Genomic DNA, 18,307 nt, shown 5'->3' on the forward strand with positions numbered 1-18,307 from the left:
ACCTCAATACTGAATTCTTTTCTCACTGTATATACACTATTTACACGCTGTGGTCTATAATCTAACACGTCAAACAAACTGGGGACAAAGACAGATGGGGCTGGATGGAAGGGGTTAATTCTGACAGAATAAAAACAGCAGCTCTGAGGAGAGGGTGCCTGACAGTGATAGAAGGGTGATGTCAGCACAGGATGCTGTGTAGAACAGCAGGTTTGGCTGCATGGGTCTGCGTGCACACATGGGATCAGTGAGGAGACCTATGTACACATGACAGTGTGTGCCAGGGGTGTGTCTGCATGGCTGTCATTCCCTTCAGGGCTCAGAAGGAGAGCAGGGAGAATTCACTTCAATAAATACCTTGGGAAAATGTTGTTATCTTGCCAGAGAGGTTTTAGCCATATGTGGCACTGCCCTCTGAGTGCGTGTAGGGGAGATGATAGTGTAGGCTGGGGTCACTGGAGGTGTGAGCTGGGAATGGGGCATGGCATCTGCAAGCTCAACTTGCATTTCCTCACGTAACAGAGGCAAAAATCAGCCGCTCCAGACCTGCAACCCCATCCTAGCAGTTGTCAGTTCTGAGTTGAGAGAGCTGTATAGCAGAGACTCAGCATTTCACACGCACAGGGCCATGGGCTCATTGCACCAGGGGCAGCGGAGTCTCCTGGGGTGTGGAACACAGCAGGATGGGGCACGAGGTGAAGGGGAGCTGGGCTGCACTGTCCTGGCAAGTGGCTGGATGGGGCTTTAGGCTAGACCCAGACCCACAGCCAGAGGGACCTGGAGCTGCAGCCTGCCCTTAGGTGGTGATGGAGATGGGGATGGGCTGGGGTAAGGAAAGCCCTAGGGATGGAGGAGTGAAGGACAGAGCTGTGCTCCAGGGGAGCAGGCTGGGGGCACCCCTGGGGCAGCCCTACACGAAGAAACCGGGGCCCCACATCCTGGGTAGGGGTGGCCAGGAGGCCAGGCCATCAGAGGGGGCTGTGACCCCCAGAGGACACAGTATCTCTCAGGGTTGGCTCCCACAGTCTCTGCCCCCCTAGATCAGCTTCTCCTCCTTCTGTGATGCACTGGACTTCTCTGTCTGCCTCTCGTCCTCTGCCACCTCCTCCCCTTTCTCCAGCTTCCTCGGGGTGTCCCCCGCAATGGTCCCCAGGACTTTGGTGCTGTGCTCCTGAGCTTTGGCCCTGAGGGCGGCAATGCTGTTTTCTCTCAGTTCCTCCTGGGAAATGGTGGTTTTGGGATCCGAGACCCTCTCTTCCTTGTCACCCTTGTCAAGCTTGGGCAGGGCCTGGCGCTCCACCTCGGTCTTCCTTCCCGCCTCAGCCGCTGCCTCCAGAGACTTTTTGTGCATCCCTAAAAAGAATTGTTGGTATTCGGGTTTAGAAAAGCGCCTGGGCATGGGAAAGCCATCTTGAACTGAAAACAGCAAAGATAAAGAGAGGCCAGAATTAAGGAAAAGCAGAAACCCTTGCTTCAAACAGCAGTCATGGCACACCAGGCACTCTGGCCCCGCGCAAGTGCAGCCCTGGCTCTGTGGGGACAAGGGTCTTAGACACAGCAGGGGCCTGGGTCCCTGGGGTCATTTGCTTACAGGGTCAGGGGAGGTCTCCCTGCCTTTCCCTACCAGCTCCTCATACAACCCACCCCCTGCCTCCTCAGGTTCATGCAGACAGGAGGACAGCCCACCGTTAAGATGCCCACAGTCAGCTTTGGGGCAAAACCAGCCTGGAAGTTGAGAAAGCAGGAAGCAAAGAGCAGGAGCACAGTAGGGTAGCCACTACATCCACTATCCCTCCTCCATGACAAACAAAGTAAATCAGGACAGCTGTCAGGCTCTTTTAGGTGCCCAGAGGAAGGGAAGTAGGATGAGTACAAGGGGGTCTTGGCACTCTGTACAACTTTGCAGGGACCCTGAGCAAGCTGGAGACCCATCAAATTTCTTCCTCGCACCCCTCTTCATCGTGACCTCCACACCACCCCTGTGAGGCTGGCTGCTCTCTTACCTAGGAGCCATGGGGCACAGGACTCCATGATGCCGTCCTTGGCTGACTTGAGGATGGACTCAGGCAGCGGGATGGAGTGACGCACCATGGCGCCATAGAGCCCGTACTCAGCCATCACACTGCTCCGGCCCCAGCACTTCTCTCGCTTCCGCCACTTGGCCCGGCGATTCTGGAACCACACCTGGGGCGTTGGATAGAGAGGGATGTGAGCACTGGGGGCAGCAGATGTGATGTCCCATCTCTGCACACATGTGCTTGTGCAAGGGGATGAAGATAGCACGTGTACACACCCCTAGGAGCCCTGTGGCATTTCCCTCACACAATAGCCTCTGGGTATCTCTCCCTCCTCCTCACAAGAGCAACAATGGCCAAGCATGAGAGCAGGTCCCAGCCCTCCCTGCAGGATGTAATTAATTTGCCATTGCACTGTCTTTTTTCCAGCAGAGATGGGCTCTCGTGCCTGGGATTTGCTTTCGTTATTTACTGGGCACATGAGCTGCAGCGACGGGCTGTGTGCTGCAGTACCACAGTACCACTGGGACAGCTGAGCTGGGGGAGATGCTCTGGACAGGCAGGAGAACGGGGAGCTGATCTGTGCCGCTTGCCTTGAATTCCCCGTTTGAAAAGACCCACATCTTCTCAGAAAATTGGCAGAATAATCTCCGAGCTGTGACCTGGGGGGCAGTGAGCAGAGACGCGGGTGGAGGCGGGGGGTGGCTCGCAGAAATCTATTAGTGCTCACTCTCCGATTTCCATCCCTCTTGTCTTGCATGCCCTCCTCCCTCCCCACATCCCCTCCCTTCCTGCAGAGCAGAGGCATCAGCTTTAGATGAAAAATTGCTCGAGGTCTATTCAGAAGGAGGCAAAGGAAGAGTCAGCCCCAGGGGCAGCCCAGGCCTGATTGAAAAATAAGTTAATTTCAGTTTGAATCGATGGGCCTCAGGCACTGAAATATCACGGGAAATTAAAGCAGCTGGTCCCTGGGGAACCACGCCATTGACCCGCGCTAATTAATGCCATGGAGTTACCAGTCGCCTCTCCGAAAGGCAGCCCCTCCCTCCCCGTGGACACCCCAAACACCTCCTCATTTAACTAATTAGACTCACAGAAAATTGGGTGTTAATTTGTTTAGGATTTTTTTTTTCTCCTATTTTTTCCCTCCCTTTCTCGGAAAGTACACAGCAGAATGGAAATGAATGGCGGGGTCTCGCTGGCAGATGGATGCTCGGGGTCACTCCGCAATCTTCTCCGACTTGATTGCTTGATTAGGTCGTTAGCACATTAAAAAAAAAAATTGCTTGCCGTCTGGCGCTGGCCTGATGAGTGGGATGAGGCGGGAATCGCCTGGGTAATTTATCTTTTTATACTGCAAAGAATTTGATTTCAATCTGCAGATATATGGAGGTGCCTTTGACACCTGTTTAACATTACAGAGCTGACAGCTTAACCCTCTGTTGCCTCAGCTGTGGGGGAGCATGGGCTGCAGGAGGGAGCACAGAGGGCTCTGAGACCCCCAGCTCTGCCATGGGGACTGGGAGATCAATGTCTTGGTGCAGCCTTGCCATGGAGCGAGGCCCCTTTGGAGCACAGCAAGCTCTCCTCTTTCACCTGTCTTCCCAGAGGGGACTGCACAGCATTCTCTGTAGGGATGGAGGCTGTGGGTTCAGCAGCTGTGATCCCATTTTATCCTGGCAGAAGACAGCCTGCAGAGGGAATGTTACAGCCGGGATGCTTCCTGAAATGTGACATACCAGCATCTTCTCTGCAAAATCCAAGGGACAGCACCTGCCAATCTGCCTTGGTCTGGAGCTGAAGTGACACCTCTCCATGTACCCAGAGCAGCTTGCATAAATGTACACTGGGATTTTCAGCCATTTTTTCCCATCAGGTACCAAGTGGGCAACTTTTTAAAATCTCTTCAATTCTTACACTCAGGTGCTTCCTCACTGAGGCTTTCACCATCTGTCCCTTTCCCCTTCTTCCTGTCTTGATGCCGCAAGCATCTTACCCCATGCTCCCCAGGTTCCCCCTGCTCCATGGTCTCAGTCCTGCTACAGCAGTGGTCTCTCCTGTGCTGCTCCTAAACCCGCAGCAACAGCACATCTCTCTTCCCCCAGCATGGACAAACAAATGCAGGAGACAGCCCAAGTTTTGCCACTGGCAGATCAATTTTGACTGGGGCTGGTGGCAAATTTTCTGTCCAAATGCTGATTCAGTTTCACGTAAAAGCTGTGTCTGGACAGTGGAAGCATAATCAAAATTATCTATGGGTTTCTTCTGAATGTTGTATTTTAATCTTGTCCACATAACGAGCAAAATCTATGCTATGAAGCCAAATGGGCAAATCAAAATGACATCAACAGCCTTGTAAGATCATTAGATTTCCCAGATCAGTTTTTGAGATTTGATGGGAAATTCCTTGTGGTTTTGAAGTGCAAAAAGGAAACACTGAAATGGCAGAATTCCTAGCAGGAGGTGCTGCCCATCTTTTTTTGACACCAAGACCTTAACCTCAGATAGGATCTGAAGTGAAACTAGTGGTGCTCAATGTCAAATATTGCTAGGCCAGGACCCAGCCCAGCCCCTCTACCACCACCCCATCCCACACAGCGTGGTGGGATGAGCTCCAGTATGGCACCTGCAGACCCAGTGCAACACCAGTGTGGATGGGCAGTGTTATTCTCTGGGGCCCAGTCTTGTGATTTTGCTCTCAGTCACATAGATCCATAAGTAATTCTTCCTTATTGTTTTCTCGAGATTTCTTGACATGTTACCAAAATTTTCCTATGCCTCCATTTGGGGCAGAATTATGGAACAGATTTACTAGTGCTGAAGTACTTTAAATGGTGTTGGTACATCAGCAATGACTTCTGAAAATGCAGGTATTGTTTATAGGTATCCTACTTTGCCTTTCTTTATAGTTTCTTTTCAGTGTACTTGAAGTTTTGGTGTTTTGTCTTCTTTGGCTGCGGTTGTTTTTACTTTCAGTTGTTTGTTTCCTCTGGCTCCATAGAATCTGGTCTGCATCAAACAACGTTTAGCTTCATCTGTTTTCGGACTTGTCCCTTTCCACCACATGGGTCAGCTCAGCTTTTTGAAATGCTATATTTACCCCACATCTTGCCTCTCACTTGCTTTCCTCTGGTTCTCCATAGCACAGCACAGGGTATGGTGAAAGGACTGGGTTTGCACTTCCACACCTCATGACCTAAAACCCATTATTAATTTCAGACTGTGTTTTCCAAAGCATATCTGATGTTTTTCCAAAGCTATCACAATCTGGTGGGCAAAGGCATCTTTTGGACCAACAGACTACCATTCAAGATAATTTACATCCTATTAATATTTTGCCTCTGTGAAAGATAGGATGTTTATTCCACAAACCCTATTCTCAGAAGCTGGATTACAGAGTGAAGTAGGCAGAGCTGTCTTACTATTCTTTGGTTTTCTGGCAATGACCAGAAAACCCAAGAACCAGCTTCTTCAAAGTCAGTTTTAAGCACGGATATGAATAAGAAGGAGTAAACATTTCTTGAATTTGAAAGGGATGCGATAAGAGAAAGTACTTCAGGATGTTGTAGAGTAGGAACGAGCGCTAGAGGGAGTGACTGAGCAGAGAGAGCAATGGGTGGAGATAAGGTGCGGAAGGAAAGGGATGCTGACCGGGCTCTGGAGGAAACTTGCTCCCTGTCTCATCCTAGGCACACGTGAAAACCCCTCGTTCCCATCTGCTGGCACACTGGAGAAATTCATCCGTGTTGGCTAAAATCACCTTCTTCATAGCCTTTCCCAAGAGCAGGAAAGAGGGAACAGGGCAGCAGGAGGTGAGATTTGGTGTGTCAGGAGAAACTTCTGGTAAGGAAGGTTTGGCCACTCCAGTGTGAAGAAGCTCATCTTTCAGCTCTCTTCAGAAAAGGATCTGATACTGCTTCCTGGCTATCCTTCATCAGGCAGGAAAGGGGAACGTTTCAGTGATGCACTGTGGTATTTCCAAGGTTTAACGCTAATGAAAGTTGCACCTCTGCTGATGACTATCAGCAGCATAGCTGTTCCCATCCCATTACTCTGACAGCATCCCAGATTTCACATTTTGTTTACCACAGGACACGTTAGCATTGAGGTCCAGCCCATGTGAGCACACAAGCTGCAGCAAATGCCAGCACCTTCAGCATCATCTCCTGGGTGCTTGTTCCACATGCCTGTCTTTCTCAGACCCCTTACTGAAACCAGCAGTACTGGAAAGCCTTACACATAGAAGTATTTCCAATCCTACCATCATCTAATTTTCATCCTCAGTGCCCACTGCCCCAGGTAGTCAAATCATAGGCACTGTGCACTGCATTGCAGGGTCACAGCACTTCAGAGCAAAAACTGGCAAGGTTATTCTTGCCAGGTTCCTCCTCTGAAGCACAAACGGTGACCGATACTCCTTTGTATTATTGATAGTGCAGAAGAGCAAATTGTAGTAGGAGGAATCTCTCATTTTGCAAAGGGACATGAGACACGACGTGTCCTTGTTATCCACATTCATCATATTAGTTTGTTTACCTAATCAGCTCCTGAAACAGTCTGCTAAAGAGAGAAATCTGCCTGAGAGTAGACATGAGCCAGGAATCTTAATCAGCAATGGGATACTTTAAGGCATCTAGGATGCTACTGTGTCCTGTTTCAGTGCCTGAGAACAATCTAAGATTTTTTTGGTTACAGTAATTTCCTCTTCTATTTTCCAAGCTGAGAGTGGTTATATTTTGTCTTTCTAATGAACAAAAAGTTACATTCCCTGCCCGAACATTCCTCAAGCCTTAAGAGAAGATACCAAAACAGCTAATGGTGAATTTTTCTTCACCATATCTTACATGCTACCTTTGGCATGGTATTTCAGCAAGGTTCTTTTCACATTACGAGTCTGGTTGACTGAGAACAAGATGGTCCCAGCCCAAAGCAGCACACACTGGAATGTCCACTAGATGGCCACAAGCAAATGTATGTACACATGTGCACAGACTTACAGACACAGACATACTGATACACATGCGTGTGCCTTTGCCAGGTTGTGGGAGCTGCTGCACACAGCTGTTGGACAACCAGAAACTAAGGAAAGAAACAAAAATCTCAGTACTGCTGAGGAGAGAATCTTTCTTGCTTGTGGGCTGTCAGTCATCTTACATTATCTGTTATCCCATAAACCCATGGCTCCAACTTTTGGCTAGGAGACCCATGCTATCACTCTGCATGATCCCTGCAAAGAAGCCACCTGTGACACTGAGCTTTTGAAGTGAGAATACAGCTGAATATCCCTGTTCTTCCACACACCAGGAAGCCCAGGAAGCTTTCTGGACTTCTGTGACATTGCCTCTGGTGATAATCTGCTCTCATGGTGCCACCCAAGGTCATGGTCCTGCCTTGTCAGCACTCAGTTCTCCCTGACAACAATGCACATCTCCTTCTGATTTCTTCTTTTCTAATGCAACCCTTTAACTGAGAGTAGCCACTATTAAAATCTCCGCTGAGAAAAACAGCGATGTCATCATCACCCCTATGCTGGACAGGGCCAGTGCTCTGGCTGGATACAGTTACAGGGCTGTTCTTCGCACTGCTCACATCCTCAGACTTCCTCCGAGCATCTCCCCATCCACACTTACAGGATCTGGGGGTTTGTAAAGTACTGTCATGGGAGTGTAAAGTCTGATTGGGTTCTGGGACTTCCCCAGATCCCTGTCACCTGGCTGCCGGTGAAAGCTGCAGCACTTGTGTAAGCCTGGCAACACTTTATTGGTGTCTTTTCAAATGTAATGTCAAAATTATTGGCACTGTTTATGGTGACATCACTTTCTATGGCTGGCATAAAATGGGTATGAAGTTAAATGAGAGCAGTAAAGGTTGCACATGGCCTGCATGGCTGATCACAATCTTATCATTCCTTCACTTCACACCAGGAAAGAGCTTTCTGAGCTCACAGTAGAAGGAGCAATTCCCTTACATGGCATGAGAATAATCTTTCTTGCTAGTAGCTGGAGTTGTGGCTGACCACTTGGCTAACAGGTCCAACCAGACACGCTGAGATGAGCTGCATGACAGTACTCACCTTTTGTGAGCAAAGATATAGTGGTTCAGCCAAGTTCAGGTACCCTCTAAGCCTAAGTAGCACAGAACACACTTTGAATATGGGCTAACACAACAGCTAGGAAAGCACGCCTGGCAATACTGTGCTGCAACTCTTGCAAGCCATGCGTGCCCTGAATCCCATGCAACAGCACCAAATGGGAAATACAACTATTTCTTGCATTCTGTCTGACTCATGCAGACAAAATTGTAAATATCTCACCTCACCTAGGCCACAGTGCATTTTCCCACTGCTGAGGCCTGAATCTTTCTCTGTCTAGCATCCCTCCATCCCTTGCAAAGAGTCAAAGATAGAAAGTCAGTGACAAATGAGGGAGCGTAAGGAGGCAAAATCCCTCTTGGCCAGAGAACATCTTAAATTGCACCCCCACTGACAACCTAGGGTTTTCACCTGGCCTTGCCATCCACACCAACCTGGTGAGACATTTGTCATTGACATAAGGAATGATACTGCACAGAGCATCTACCCTACAGGTGCTCACAATGCTGATGGTAAACCTGGCCTCCACTAACCAAGGTGGTATCCTGCCTGCATAGCACCATTTTGCCACATTTTCCCAGGCTAAAACTGCTCTGTACCTCCTCTGAAACAGAAGAAATATTGCAATAGGTCTTTATAAACAGCCATAGGCAACAAACTCTGTGAACACAGCTTCTGATGTGATGTATGTATACATGTGCCCACACAAGTGCAATTCCACTAGAAATATTTGTTGAAATCTCCACCAGCCAAACTGCAACCAGTGAGCCAAATCTCACTCAGGACTGTCAGCCATCTCACTTAGGAAGGTACATGGTGAGGATGGTATTAACAGTTAATTGTCTTGCACAATAAACAATCCTTCAGTAGGATCTCTTGAATCCAGGGAACAAGAAGGATCACCAGAGTGAAAGATCAAGCCAGAACAGTGGTCTGTCTCCTGACCTTGACATGGGAGGTCAGATACTCATCACGCGCGTTTACATGGTCAGGTTGACTTGGGCCTTCCAAGGAGCTGTTTCCCTATCAGGAACACTGCACACACATTTACTTGCTCAGCCTCTCTCCAGGTGTGCCCAGCTTCAGTTGTTGAGATATATCAGGGTACACGATAAGAACTATACAAAAAAAATAATAATAAATCCATTAAGAATTAAGGAGAAAAGTAAATTAACTGTGCCTCCAAAGCACCTAAGTTATTGAACCATTAAAAAAAAGTCTCCATTGAAAATCAGGGAGGAAAACTTTATAATAGAAGGTCATTAAGAGAAAATCCGAGCACAACCATCAGCTGGTCCCTCTACCAGGCACTCAAAGGTTAGAGGGGAATTCACTACTAAACTATTGAAGTGACTAAGAAGCAACAGTGCCCCAGCTAATTCAGAGAACTGTTAAGAAAACAGTAGGATAAGCATGAGGAAGAGATCCTGAGTAGTTACAGTATGACACTGACCCTGCAGAGCCATTGCTCCTTCTTTCTCCCATCTGTGATGAAGAAAGGTCCTGACAAGGCACTTTTCAGCAATGGCCTATGTTATATTTTGTTGGTAGCTCTCTTCCATCTCACAGAGAGAATAAGTGTCCCAATATTAGGAGGCACCTGACCCTTCTGAATGGACTCTCCAAACCATGGAGAAAGCACTGCTCCATTTCCCTCTTGCTACTGTGGAGGAACACACCAAAAGCTTTATGTTATGATAGTTGTGAAAACCTTGCAAGGAACAGAACAGAAAGCAGAACACTAAGATAACCAAGGTCCCATTTAGAAATCTGGTCTGTAACTGATAGAACTCAGGGGTGATACACAGAGGGATAAAGTAGTACCTGGAAATACAAAAGGTACATACATTTATGCTTCCAACTCTGCACAAAAACAAACAACAACAGCTATTAAATTGTTCCTACAGTCCTAACTCTACCCAGGTAAATCCCACAAACAGGGCAGGTTGCCTGTGAGGTTTAGCGACAGGCAGGAAATTTCCACTTCACAGTAAATGGAAGATGTTCCAAGGCCATCCATTTACTTTCCTGCCCCATTTTTTGCTGTCCAAATGTATGTAATGTGAGACTTTTCAGATGGCAAACCCAGGATTGCAAGGGCCCCTGTGTCTGCACACCTCCCAGCTCCTCTGCTTACAGCTATGGTAATTAACTCGTAAACAAAATTTTAGCACACAAACTGAAAACAGGCCATAGATAAAGGATAATGAAAACACACCATTACAGAAAGGGACAAATTAAATAACTCTTAATTAAAAAATGGGAATTAATATGAAGTTAGGTGAACTAAATAAGCACGATATTGAAGAGGCAGCTATATGGTCACCTGCTGTTGGGAACCCAACAGCCCTGTGCCTGGCCTAAGTGTGAGAATCACCTGAAAATAGCCAGGTTCTCACCTACTGACCGTAGTTACGACAGGCTGGAACATGAAACCTTGTAAAGATCAACAAGGACACTACTCTCTGCAGCACTAAGAAATCCCCTGGAAGCTCTTACAATCAGAGATTCAGAAGCAGTCAGTGACTGCATGAAGCAATCATCCCCATTCCACACTTACACTGTGGGATTAGGGCTAAAATTCATCTCTTCGCAAAAAAATGAACACTTCTGACAGTACTGCAAGCCCTAGCAGCTAGGATGTAAACGCTTCCCCCACCCCACCAATAACTATCCCTCTTGGCTCTTCCATTCCCCTTCAGTCCTCAGGGTCTACATCTACATGGTGATACAGAGATGTGTCAGCCTGAGAGCATCTAAAACAATACATTCCCAATCACAGATTTAGTTGATTTTATTCTGGTTTCAGACAAAATGAGCCCCTCAGCTGAGGGGCATAGCTTACTGGACATGCAGATAACCTCAACTCCCAAGTGTGGCACAAGCACCTCCATGGCATTCCTTTGGATTGCTTGAGCAATTTTAATTGTCACCAACTATTCCATTCACATAAGTGCTTTATAATCATTTGGCAACACGAGTTGTCCATTTTTAGCATGCTCATTCTATTTTTAATGGATTTTTTCCCTTCAGGTGAAACTAGCATCTTTACAACATCAGTCAGGATCTTAGGTTTTGGAAATACCAACCTGATTAAATGATGTATTTGTCCAGTAGAAGACAGTGCAATGACAGACATATACAGCCATTCCAATAATCCCAAATCAAACTGTTACTGACCTTTAGTATTGTTGACAATGGCATTTTAAGTTTGAAAATGTCACATAATAAATTCAATGGAGATAAATGTAACGTGGATTTAGGTAAATTAAGAGTAACTGTTAAGATAAAGGCACTAGTTTAAGTCAAGTGTTAGAATACTTGTCAGGCTGAGGCTGTTCTGAGCTTTTTGAGTTGCCTATTTGGGTTAGATGTCTGTGAGGATGTATATTTACCCCACCTACATTGTACAGGATGATCTGGGTTTATTTTAATAGCAGCACTTCAACTCTTCTGAATATTCTTCTCAATGCATTGATTCATGTGATCTCTTTCAAGTACCCTACAAAATGGCCACAGTGACATCTGGTCTGACTTGTGCCTCCCTGGGAAATTCAAATACTTTTCCCACATGGTCCACTGGGAGGGTGCTCACATTCCTCCCAGCAGCAGACAGCTCAATGCAGGGGATGGTACATGCAAGGCAAGGAATGCTGCCTTGGGAGAGAAAAATAAAATACACACTCATCTTCTCTGTAAATGGAAGATTTGAATATCTTTTCCTGAATTCAATATTCTCTCAAACCAATAACTTCCGTGGCCTCTGATGGCTATTTGTAGTGTTCTGCTGGAGGTTTTACATGCAAGCAGTTCCTATATATCATTCTCTCAATTGCACTCTCTGAATTTCACTTTCATATTGAATTTCATAGGTGATTTACTTTCTCTTTGACTACTACCTCCTGAGAAATAATTCCATGAATGAAAATAAGGGGCAGATATCACTCTCAGGTGAGGATCCAGTGGGAACTCATATGAAACACTGCAAGAGCCCACAGCATGCGATGTCCACAACAATCTGAGAAAGCATGCTCATTAATGACCTACAGGAGAGAGAGAACAATGCTGAGAGATGGGAGGAACCACAAGCTTCAGTGAGAACGCAAAAATAGAAACCTCCCTCAGGCAATTACAAACCTGTGCAAGGGGAAAAAGAAGATGATGTAAAATTGTAAATATTATGAAGAAGGGAATAAAGATTAATTGTTGGCTGCCTCTTCCAAGAGGAGAAGTACATGGCACTAAATGATGCTAATGGATTCAAAGCAAGACGTACTTCATTCGTGGAATTGTGCTGTGGAATCCTCTGCCACAAGATAATAAGGTATTCACATGAATTTGAAACCCCAGGAGGCTCTCAGGGCAGTGTCTATCAAACAGCATTGCCCTGCTCTCAGATCCTTCCCCAACACTCACCCTATGCCAGGGTCTGAGTTGGTGGCCATGATTGTCCCCATAAAATGCTATGCTAAGGGGGGAAACAAACTTATACAAGGAGAGCTAAGCTGAAACACAAGGTGAAATATCAAGGAACATGACCGAAGCTGGGAACTGATTTGTGACATAAAACAAGATGTATGGACAGAATGACTTTATGCAGCACATCATAAGGGATGCTCTGGTGCTGACCCTCTGGAAAGATCAGTGGGAATAGCTGCTTCTCCCCATCAGTGGTGCTCGGGGCTATTGCATGACCCTGATGCTCACCCTCAGGCACTCGCACAATGGATACCACAGGAATTCTGTAGTTCCACTAGATTTCCCCTTTCATGGAGAACAAAACATCATTCGAGAGGATTTTCTCCTGGAATACTTGTGCCATTAGCAGCACCTGATGCTCAGAACATCCACGTCACTGGGGACTTCCACTGGCCACATCTGCCCTGAACTCTGGGGGAAAGGGTCACAGCAGAGAGTTTTCCTAGGTTTAAAAGCTCAGTGGTACAGGAAGAATAGTGGTTGCTCATTAGCCTGCTACAGAATAACAGGCAGTATGCCAGAGAGCTGGGATGAGTTAGTCACTTCTTCCTTCCCCAGTCAGATAAAATAATGGCTCCCAGTGCCAGGAGAACGTCCCAGAAGTGAAGCAGTGCATGCAGTGTGCAAGGCCTTCCTGCCAGCCTCAGATGGTGGATACAGGCAACACTGACCTTCCATGAAACTCCTTCCCCTGGGCTTTTCAACCTATGCATGTGGAGAAATGACTTCTCATCCAGCTCACACTCTCCAGAGGCAAACCATTGGGTCCTGCTACTCAGAGAAAAATCCTACCTAACAGCAGGTAGGATTTCAGGCAAAGGTCTGTTACTTCCAAAGTCCAGCAGAAATCCCATCAGTAGACAGGCACTCTATGCACAAGCTGTTAGGTCAGCAGGAATCCTGTTGGCACAACAGGCAAAAAGCCCAGCTCACTTTGAAACCAGGACTCAGCTTACAGATTCACCTAACAGCAAATATGGCACTCTTGTAAATACTGCATCAGCAAAAACAGGTTCAAGGCTTAGCCATTATATCTCTGTGCCTTGCAAGCAACCTGGAGGGAGCCAGGCATGGGGAAGTTGCTGAAGTACACCCTGGTGGATGTTGGATCTGCCCAAGAACATTCTGCAAAGTCACCACAGGGCTAGCACACAAATAATGCCCAAACATTACATGTAATAAAAAAAAAACAAAAAAAAACTGCAGAAACATTCAAGTAAGCTGCATTTGAAGAGGCAGATGCAGTAAGCTTGCATAGATGTGCAGACACCCCACCTGGGGCTCATCTCTCAACTCTGCTCACAGAAGGGCCAGCTACCCTCACAGAAGGGCCAGCTACCTGTTGTGGCCCCTGGGTCTGAGCCCAGAGAGGCACAGGTGAGCTCCTTCTCACCCAGACCCAGACTCCAGCCAGCTCTCTTGTTGCCTACACTGCCAACACATCCAAACCCTATAGACTTCCCTTGCACAGTGGTTCCCTTTCAGTGGTTCAGGATTCCCTCTTTAACACACATGCTCCAAGTCACCACTGCAACACACCACATGCAGCACATGTTTGACAAACAAACCCCAAATACACGTTAAAAGCAGGGAGTGGACAGCCCGTGGGGATTCAATCTGAGAAATGAACTCTGTCTCATGTGCCTCCTTTCGGGATGAGCACGGGCAGGAGAGGCAGGACAAGGAGACCTGAGAAGTACCATTACCTGTATCCTGTCTTCTGGCAGCTCTGTTTTCATGGCCAACATCTCTCTAGCATACACATCAGGGTAGTGGGCCTCATTGAAGGCCTTTTCCAGCTCCTCCAGTTGGTAGGATGTGAAGATTGTCCTGAGGGGAGCAAAACTCTTTGATCAAAAAACGTAACAGGCAGCAAAGGAGATACAGAATCAGAGAAGTTAATGCAGATACTACAAAAACCTGAGTAATTGATATAGCATAGTATTTCCCCTTTGTCTCTCGTGTTTTTGCACACAAAAGGTCAGGTGTCAGAGTAAAGAGGAGTACCAGAAAATGCCTGAAGACAAAGCTTGGTATAGTTACAGATCACCTTCCCAGTCAGGAATACCCTGCTAGGGACATCCCCCCACAGTCAGCAGAGGGGCAGAAAGCTTCCCCTGGAGCCTGGGCCCCTGCTGAACCCTCCCAAGCCTTTACCCCCTCTGTGCCCTACTGCTGTACCCCACTCTTCCCTGGGATGGTGCCCTCAGGAACGCAGTACCAGCTCCCTCTCTCTGCCTTCAAACTGGTTGCTCCCACACCAATACCCTGGTAGCTGCTCTCTGCCAGTTGCCTCCTATCCTCCAGCAACCCTCCTGGGCAGGCAGCAGCCACAGCACTGCTGGCTCTTGGGACAGACAGACTGCGAAGCCATCAGCTGGAATACCAAGACAGCAGAAAGCCCTCCTCCAGGGCGCTGAGAGGTCTCAGACCACTTCCACTCCCCAGGGATTGATGTTCTCACCCTAAAGCCCCGCTGTATGCGAAACACAGTTTTCACTAAGAGCTCACAGCACTTAGACGGCAGAAACGAAAAACCAAATAGCAGACAAACAGCAGCAACAACAACTTAAAACCTTTGTTACATGTAAGCGCGTGAATTATTATCACGCTAAGTAACACACTGCTCCCGTAAGGGAGGAAGAATGAATTAAAAAAAAATCGTTTTCTAAAAATATGCAAGAGGTCCAGAAAAAGCCACAGAAATGCGCAGAGAACAAACAAAGTCTCAAAAATATCCTCCGCTATTTAGAGCCTGAACGATTCTGCCAGATCGATGGCATTACCTACAAAAGCAGCATGCAAATGCGAGGCACCCGCCTGCCTTCAGCTCCCGGTTTCCATTCACAACGAAATCCAATTCTCTTTTCCGACACTTCGTTCCGACAATTGTGGGAAGCCTGGGGACGGCACACGGCGGCTCCGACGTCGCCTCTCCCCGGGAGCAGAGGAGCGGCGCTCCCCGTTCGGATGCGGTTCCCACCCGGCTCTCCCCGGCCCTGTGCAGTACACCCCTCGCTCTGCCGTTCGCTGCTCAGGTCCTGCAGCTACTTGCGAGCGACCGGCCTGCCACCTGCCTCGGTGCGACCTCAGCCCTTAACCATTTCTTACAGAATACATAACCACCGATCAGTGTTACGGGTCTGTTGCTGTCTGGAGCTGGAAACGGAACCGATTCGTATGCCGTTTTCTCCCGCAAAATAATATACGAATCCGCGTTGGCTCCGGAGCGGCACCGGCCCGGCAGCATCGCGCTGGCTCGGGCCGAACCCCGCATCTCCAGCTCGGATCCCTCAGATCCACGCAGCCGCTGAGCTTTCGCTGGGGCACCTTTAATCCACCTCCCGCACCGCGATTGAATTAATTGCTCCTAAGTCACCCCCGAAGGACGGTGTCCAGACGCCTTTGTCCCGGCCCTGCGGCCGCAGCGGTGCCAGGACCCGGAGTGGGAGGTTCGTTTCCGATTTTAAAGCACGGACATCCAAGTCCATTTTCACTGCGGGAGGAGCGAGGGGAAGCGAAGCGAGCACCCGGGCATCCCCCAGAGCGAATCTCCAGGCATTCCGCGGGCTGGGACGATCTCCCGACTATTACACCTATCGGCGAAACGTTAATTTTTAAGTAATAACACGTTGAAAGCTTGAATAGAAATTGTCCCTTGCCGACAGCCCATTTTGAGGTTGTTATGCGTGGAGCAATGGGCACCTTTGGTTATTTCACCACTTCGCTCTGGGACGAGTTAGGGATTTTTTTTTCAACCCTAACTCGCAGCCAGAAAGCCAAACCAAACAAAACCAAAATCAAATAACCTGACCCTCGTGGCAAATCCCCGCTCCCTACGGCCACGTCCCGAATCCTACTAGTTGTGGACGCGAAGCGGCAGCGGGGCCCGGCGCTGCCGGTTCCCGGGAGGGGCCTCGGGGCTCTGCTTACCTGTGCCGTCTCTTCTTCCGTTTCTTGCTCTGGTTGAGGGAAGATTTGGATATTTTGCGGTCGCTGGAGGAGACATCCTCGGAATCTGCGGAGAGAAGGGCAGCGGCCGTGGGCTGGGGCTCGCTCCCCGCCGGAGCCCCGCGGCTCCGCTCCCTCCGGCGACTCCGCCCGGAGCTTTCGTTGCGATCGCAGCGCGGCCGGGGACCGCGGGCAGCAGCCCGGCCCCGGCCCGGATCCCGCTGCGGGTGCCTCGAGAACAACGTGCCCCTCCAGGAAGGGCTGCGGGCCGGGAGCGGGCTCTCGCCGTCCCTTATGTCGCCCGGAGTCGTTCGCGGGGCTGCCGTTGTCGCGCCGCCGAAAAGCGGAGCCCGCGTTCTCAACAAAATGTAGGAAATGGAGGGAGCCGCGCTCCCCTCCCCGTGCCCGGGCGCCCGCTGCCTCCTGCCCCGGGGCGGGGAACCCGCGCCGCTCCGTGGAAACGCCGGAAAGGCGGAAAAATAACGGCTGCTGCAGCCACCGGGAAAAACATCGGCGGGAATGGCATCTGCCCGCGGTCGTCGCGCGTCCCAAGGGTGCCCGGGCCGGGGGTGTTGCGGGCAGGGCGGTGCCGCCTCCGTCCCGCGGGAGCAGCCGGGGCTCGGGCGCGTTTCGGTGCGGGCCCCCTTAGCCCCGAGCTCCGGCCGCTCCCCGCCCGCCTCCACCCTGCAGCCACCGGCCGCGGCTCCGCAATCCCGGCGGCCGCGGGCACGGCCCGGCGGCTCTAGGAGGACGCTCGGGGACGAAACGGGACACTGCCGCACGCCGCACCGGAGGGAGGGAGGCGGGATGGGAGCGGGGCCCGCGGGCGGCCGCCGCCGTCTAGGAACGGGATGGGAGCGGGCCTTAATTCCCCGGTAACGAGTTGGGGCGGCCGGGGCCGGGCGAGGGCCGTTCCGCTAGCGTTCGGTGTAGCCAAGAGCCGGGCCGTCACAGCGCGGCCGCGGCCCCAGCCGGGAAGGGCCGGTCCCGAGCTCCCTCGTTCTTTTCCTCCTCCTCCTCGGTTCCGAAACGAAATCACCTCTCCGCCACCTGGTGCGGGGCTCCGGAGGTGCCCGCGGGCGGCGGTGCCCCCGGGGGCCGGGGCCGTGCCTACCTGAACTGGCCGTCTGGCTGCTGTCCAGCTGCCCGGGGGCCCGGGCCAAAGGCTGCAAGTGGACGCTCTGCGGATCGGAGAGCACCTCCAGAAAGGTGGGCTGCGCATAGAAGCCGGGGATGCCGCCGGCCCCCAGCAGCCCCATGCCCACGCCGCCCACCCCGGCGGGACTGAGGACGGAGCGGGCCGCCAGCAGGTGCCCGGCGGGCAGCGAGTCCAGGGCGGCCCGCGGGTGCGACGGCGGTTCCTTGTTCAAGCCCAGAATCTCCTGGATGCCGAAACCGGTGCAGCGAGGAGGGGTGGGCCCGGAGCTGGGCTTGGCTCCCGCCGCGGGGGGCGGCGGCGGCGGGGCGGTGGCGGCCGCGCCGTCGGGCTTGGGCTTGCCGGGCAGGCTGGGGGCCAACGCCGCGCCCGCTTTGCCCGTCATGCTGAGGCCGTCGGTCCCTGGTGCCCGCTCCGGGAATGCCGGGGAGCCCCCGGCTCAGGCCCCTTTTATCCGCCCAGCCGGGAGCCCGAGCGGGGTCAGAGCCGCGCAGCCAATCACAGGGGCCAGCTGCGATTAGGGATGCCAAAAAGCCGCTACCGGCACCGGCGGCGGTGGGGCCGGTGCCCGGTGGGGCAAGCCTGGGAGCTGGGCTCGGTGGGTAGTGGGCCCGG

At 50.5% G+C, this 18,307-nt stretch overlaps 1 protein-coding gene across 1 annotated transcript; it reads right to left on the reverse strand.

The window, feature by feature from the left end:
- Positions 1–935: 935 nt before the first annotated feature.
- On the reverse strand, positions 936–18,077 carry VSX2 (visual system homeobox 2). The gene is made up of 5 exons (XM_065755699.1): positions 17,651–18,077; positions 16,519–16,603; positions 14,292–14,415; positions 2,004–2,184; positions 936–1,353 (listed from the first exon to the last, which is right to left on the reverse strand). Exons 1-5 carry the CDS (start codon positions 18,075–18,077, stop codon positions 1,037–1,039), a joined length of 1,134 nt encoding a protein of 377 aa, XP_065611771.1. The 3' UTR covers positions 936–1,036.
- Positions 18,078–18,307: the final 230 nt, after the last annotated feature.

The sequence above is a fragment of the Cyrtonyx montezumae genome, unplaced genomic scaffold, assembly GCF_038088225.1.
Source record: "Cyrtonyx montezumae isolate F1298 unplaced genomic scaffold, pur_monq_1.0 scaffold_10, whole genome shotgun sequence".
Classification (NCBI taxonomy): Eukaryota; Metazoa; Chordata; class Aves; order Galliformes; family Odontophoridae; genus Cyrtonyx; species Cyrtonyx montezumae.

Excerpts from the sequence above, each read along its gene's own strand:
- VSX2 (XM_065755699.1), bottom strand. The coding sequence starts at position 18,077 with ATGACGGGCAAAGCGGGCGCGGCGTTGGCCCCCAGCCTGCCCGGCAAG. Across the intron at positions 14,416-16,518 it reads CGGAAGAAGAGACGGCACAG|GACAATCTTCACATCCTACC; the intron begins GTAAGCAGAGCC and ends TGCTCCCCTCAG. Across the intron at positions 1,354-2,003 it reads CTGTGCCCCATGGCTCCTAG|GGATGCACAAAAAGTCTCTG; the intron begins GTAAGAGAGCAG and ends AATTCTTTTTAG.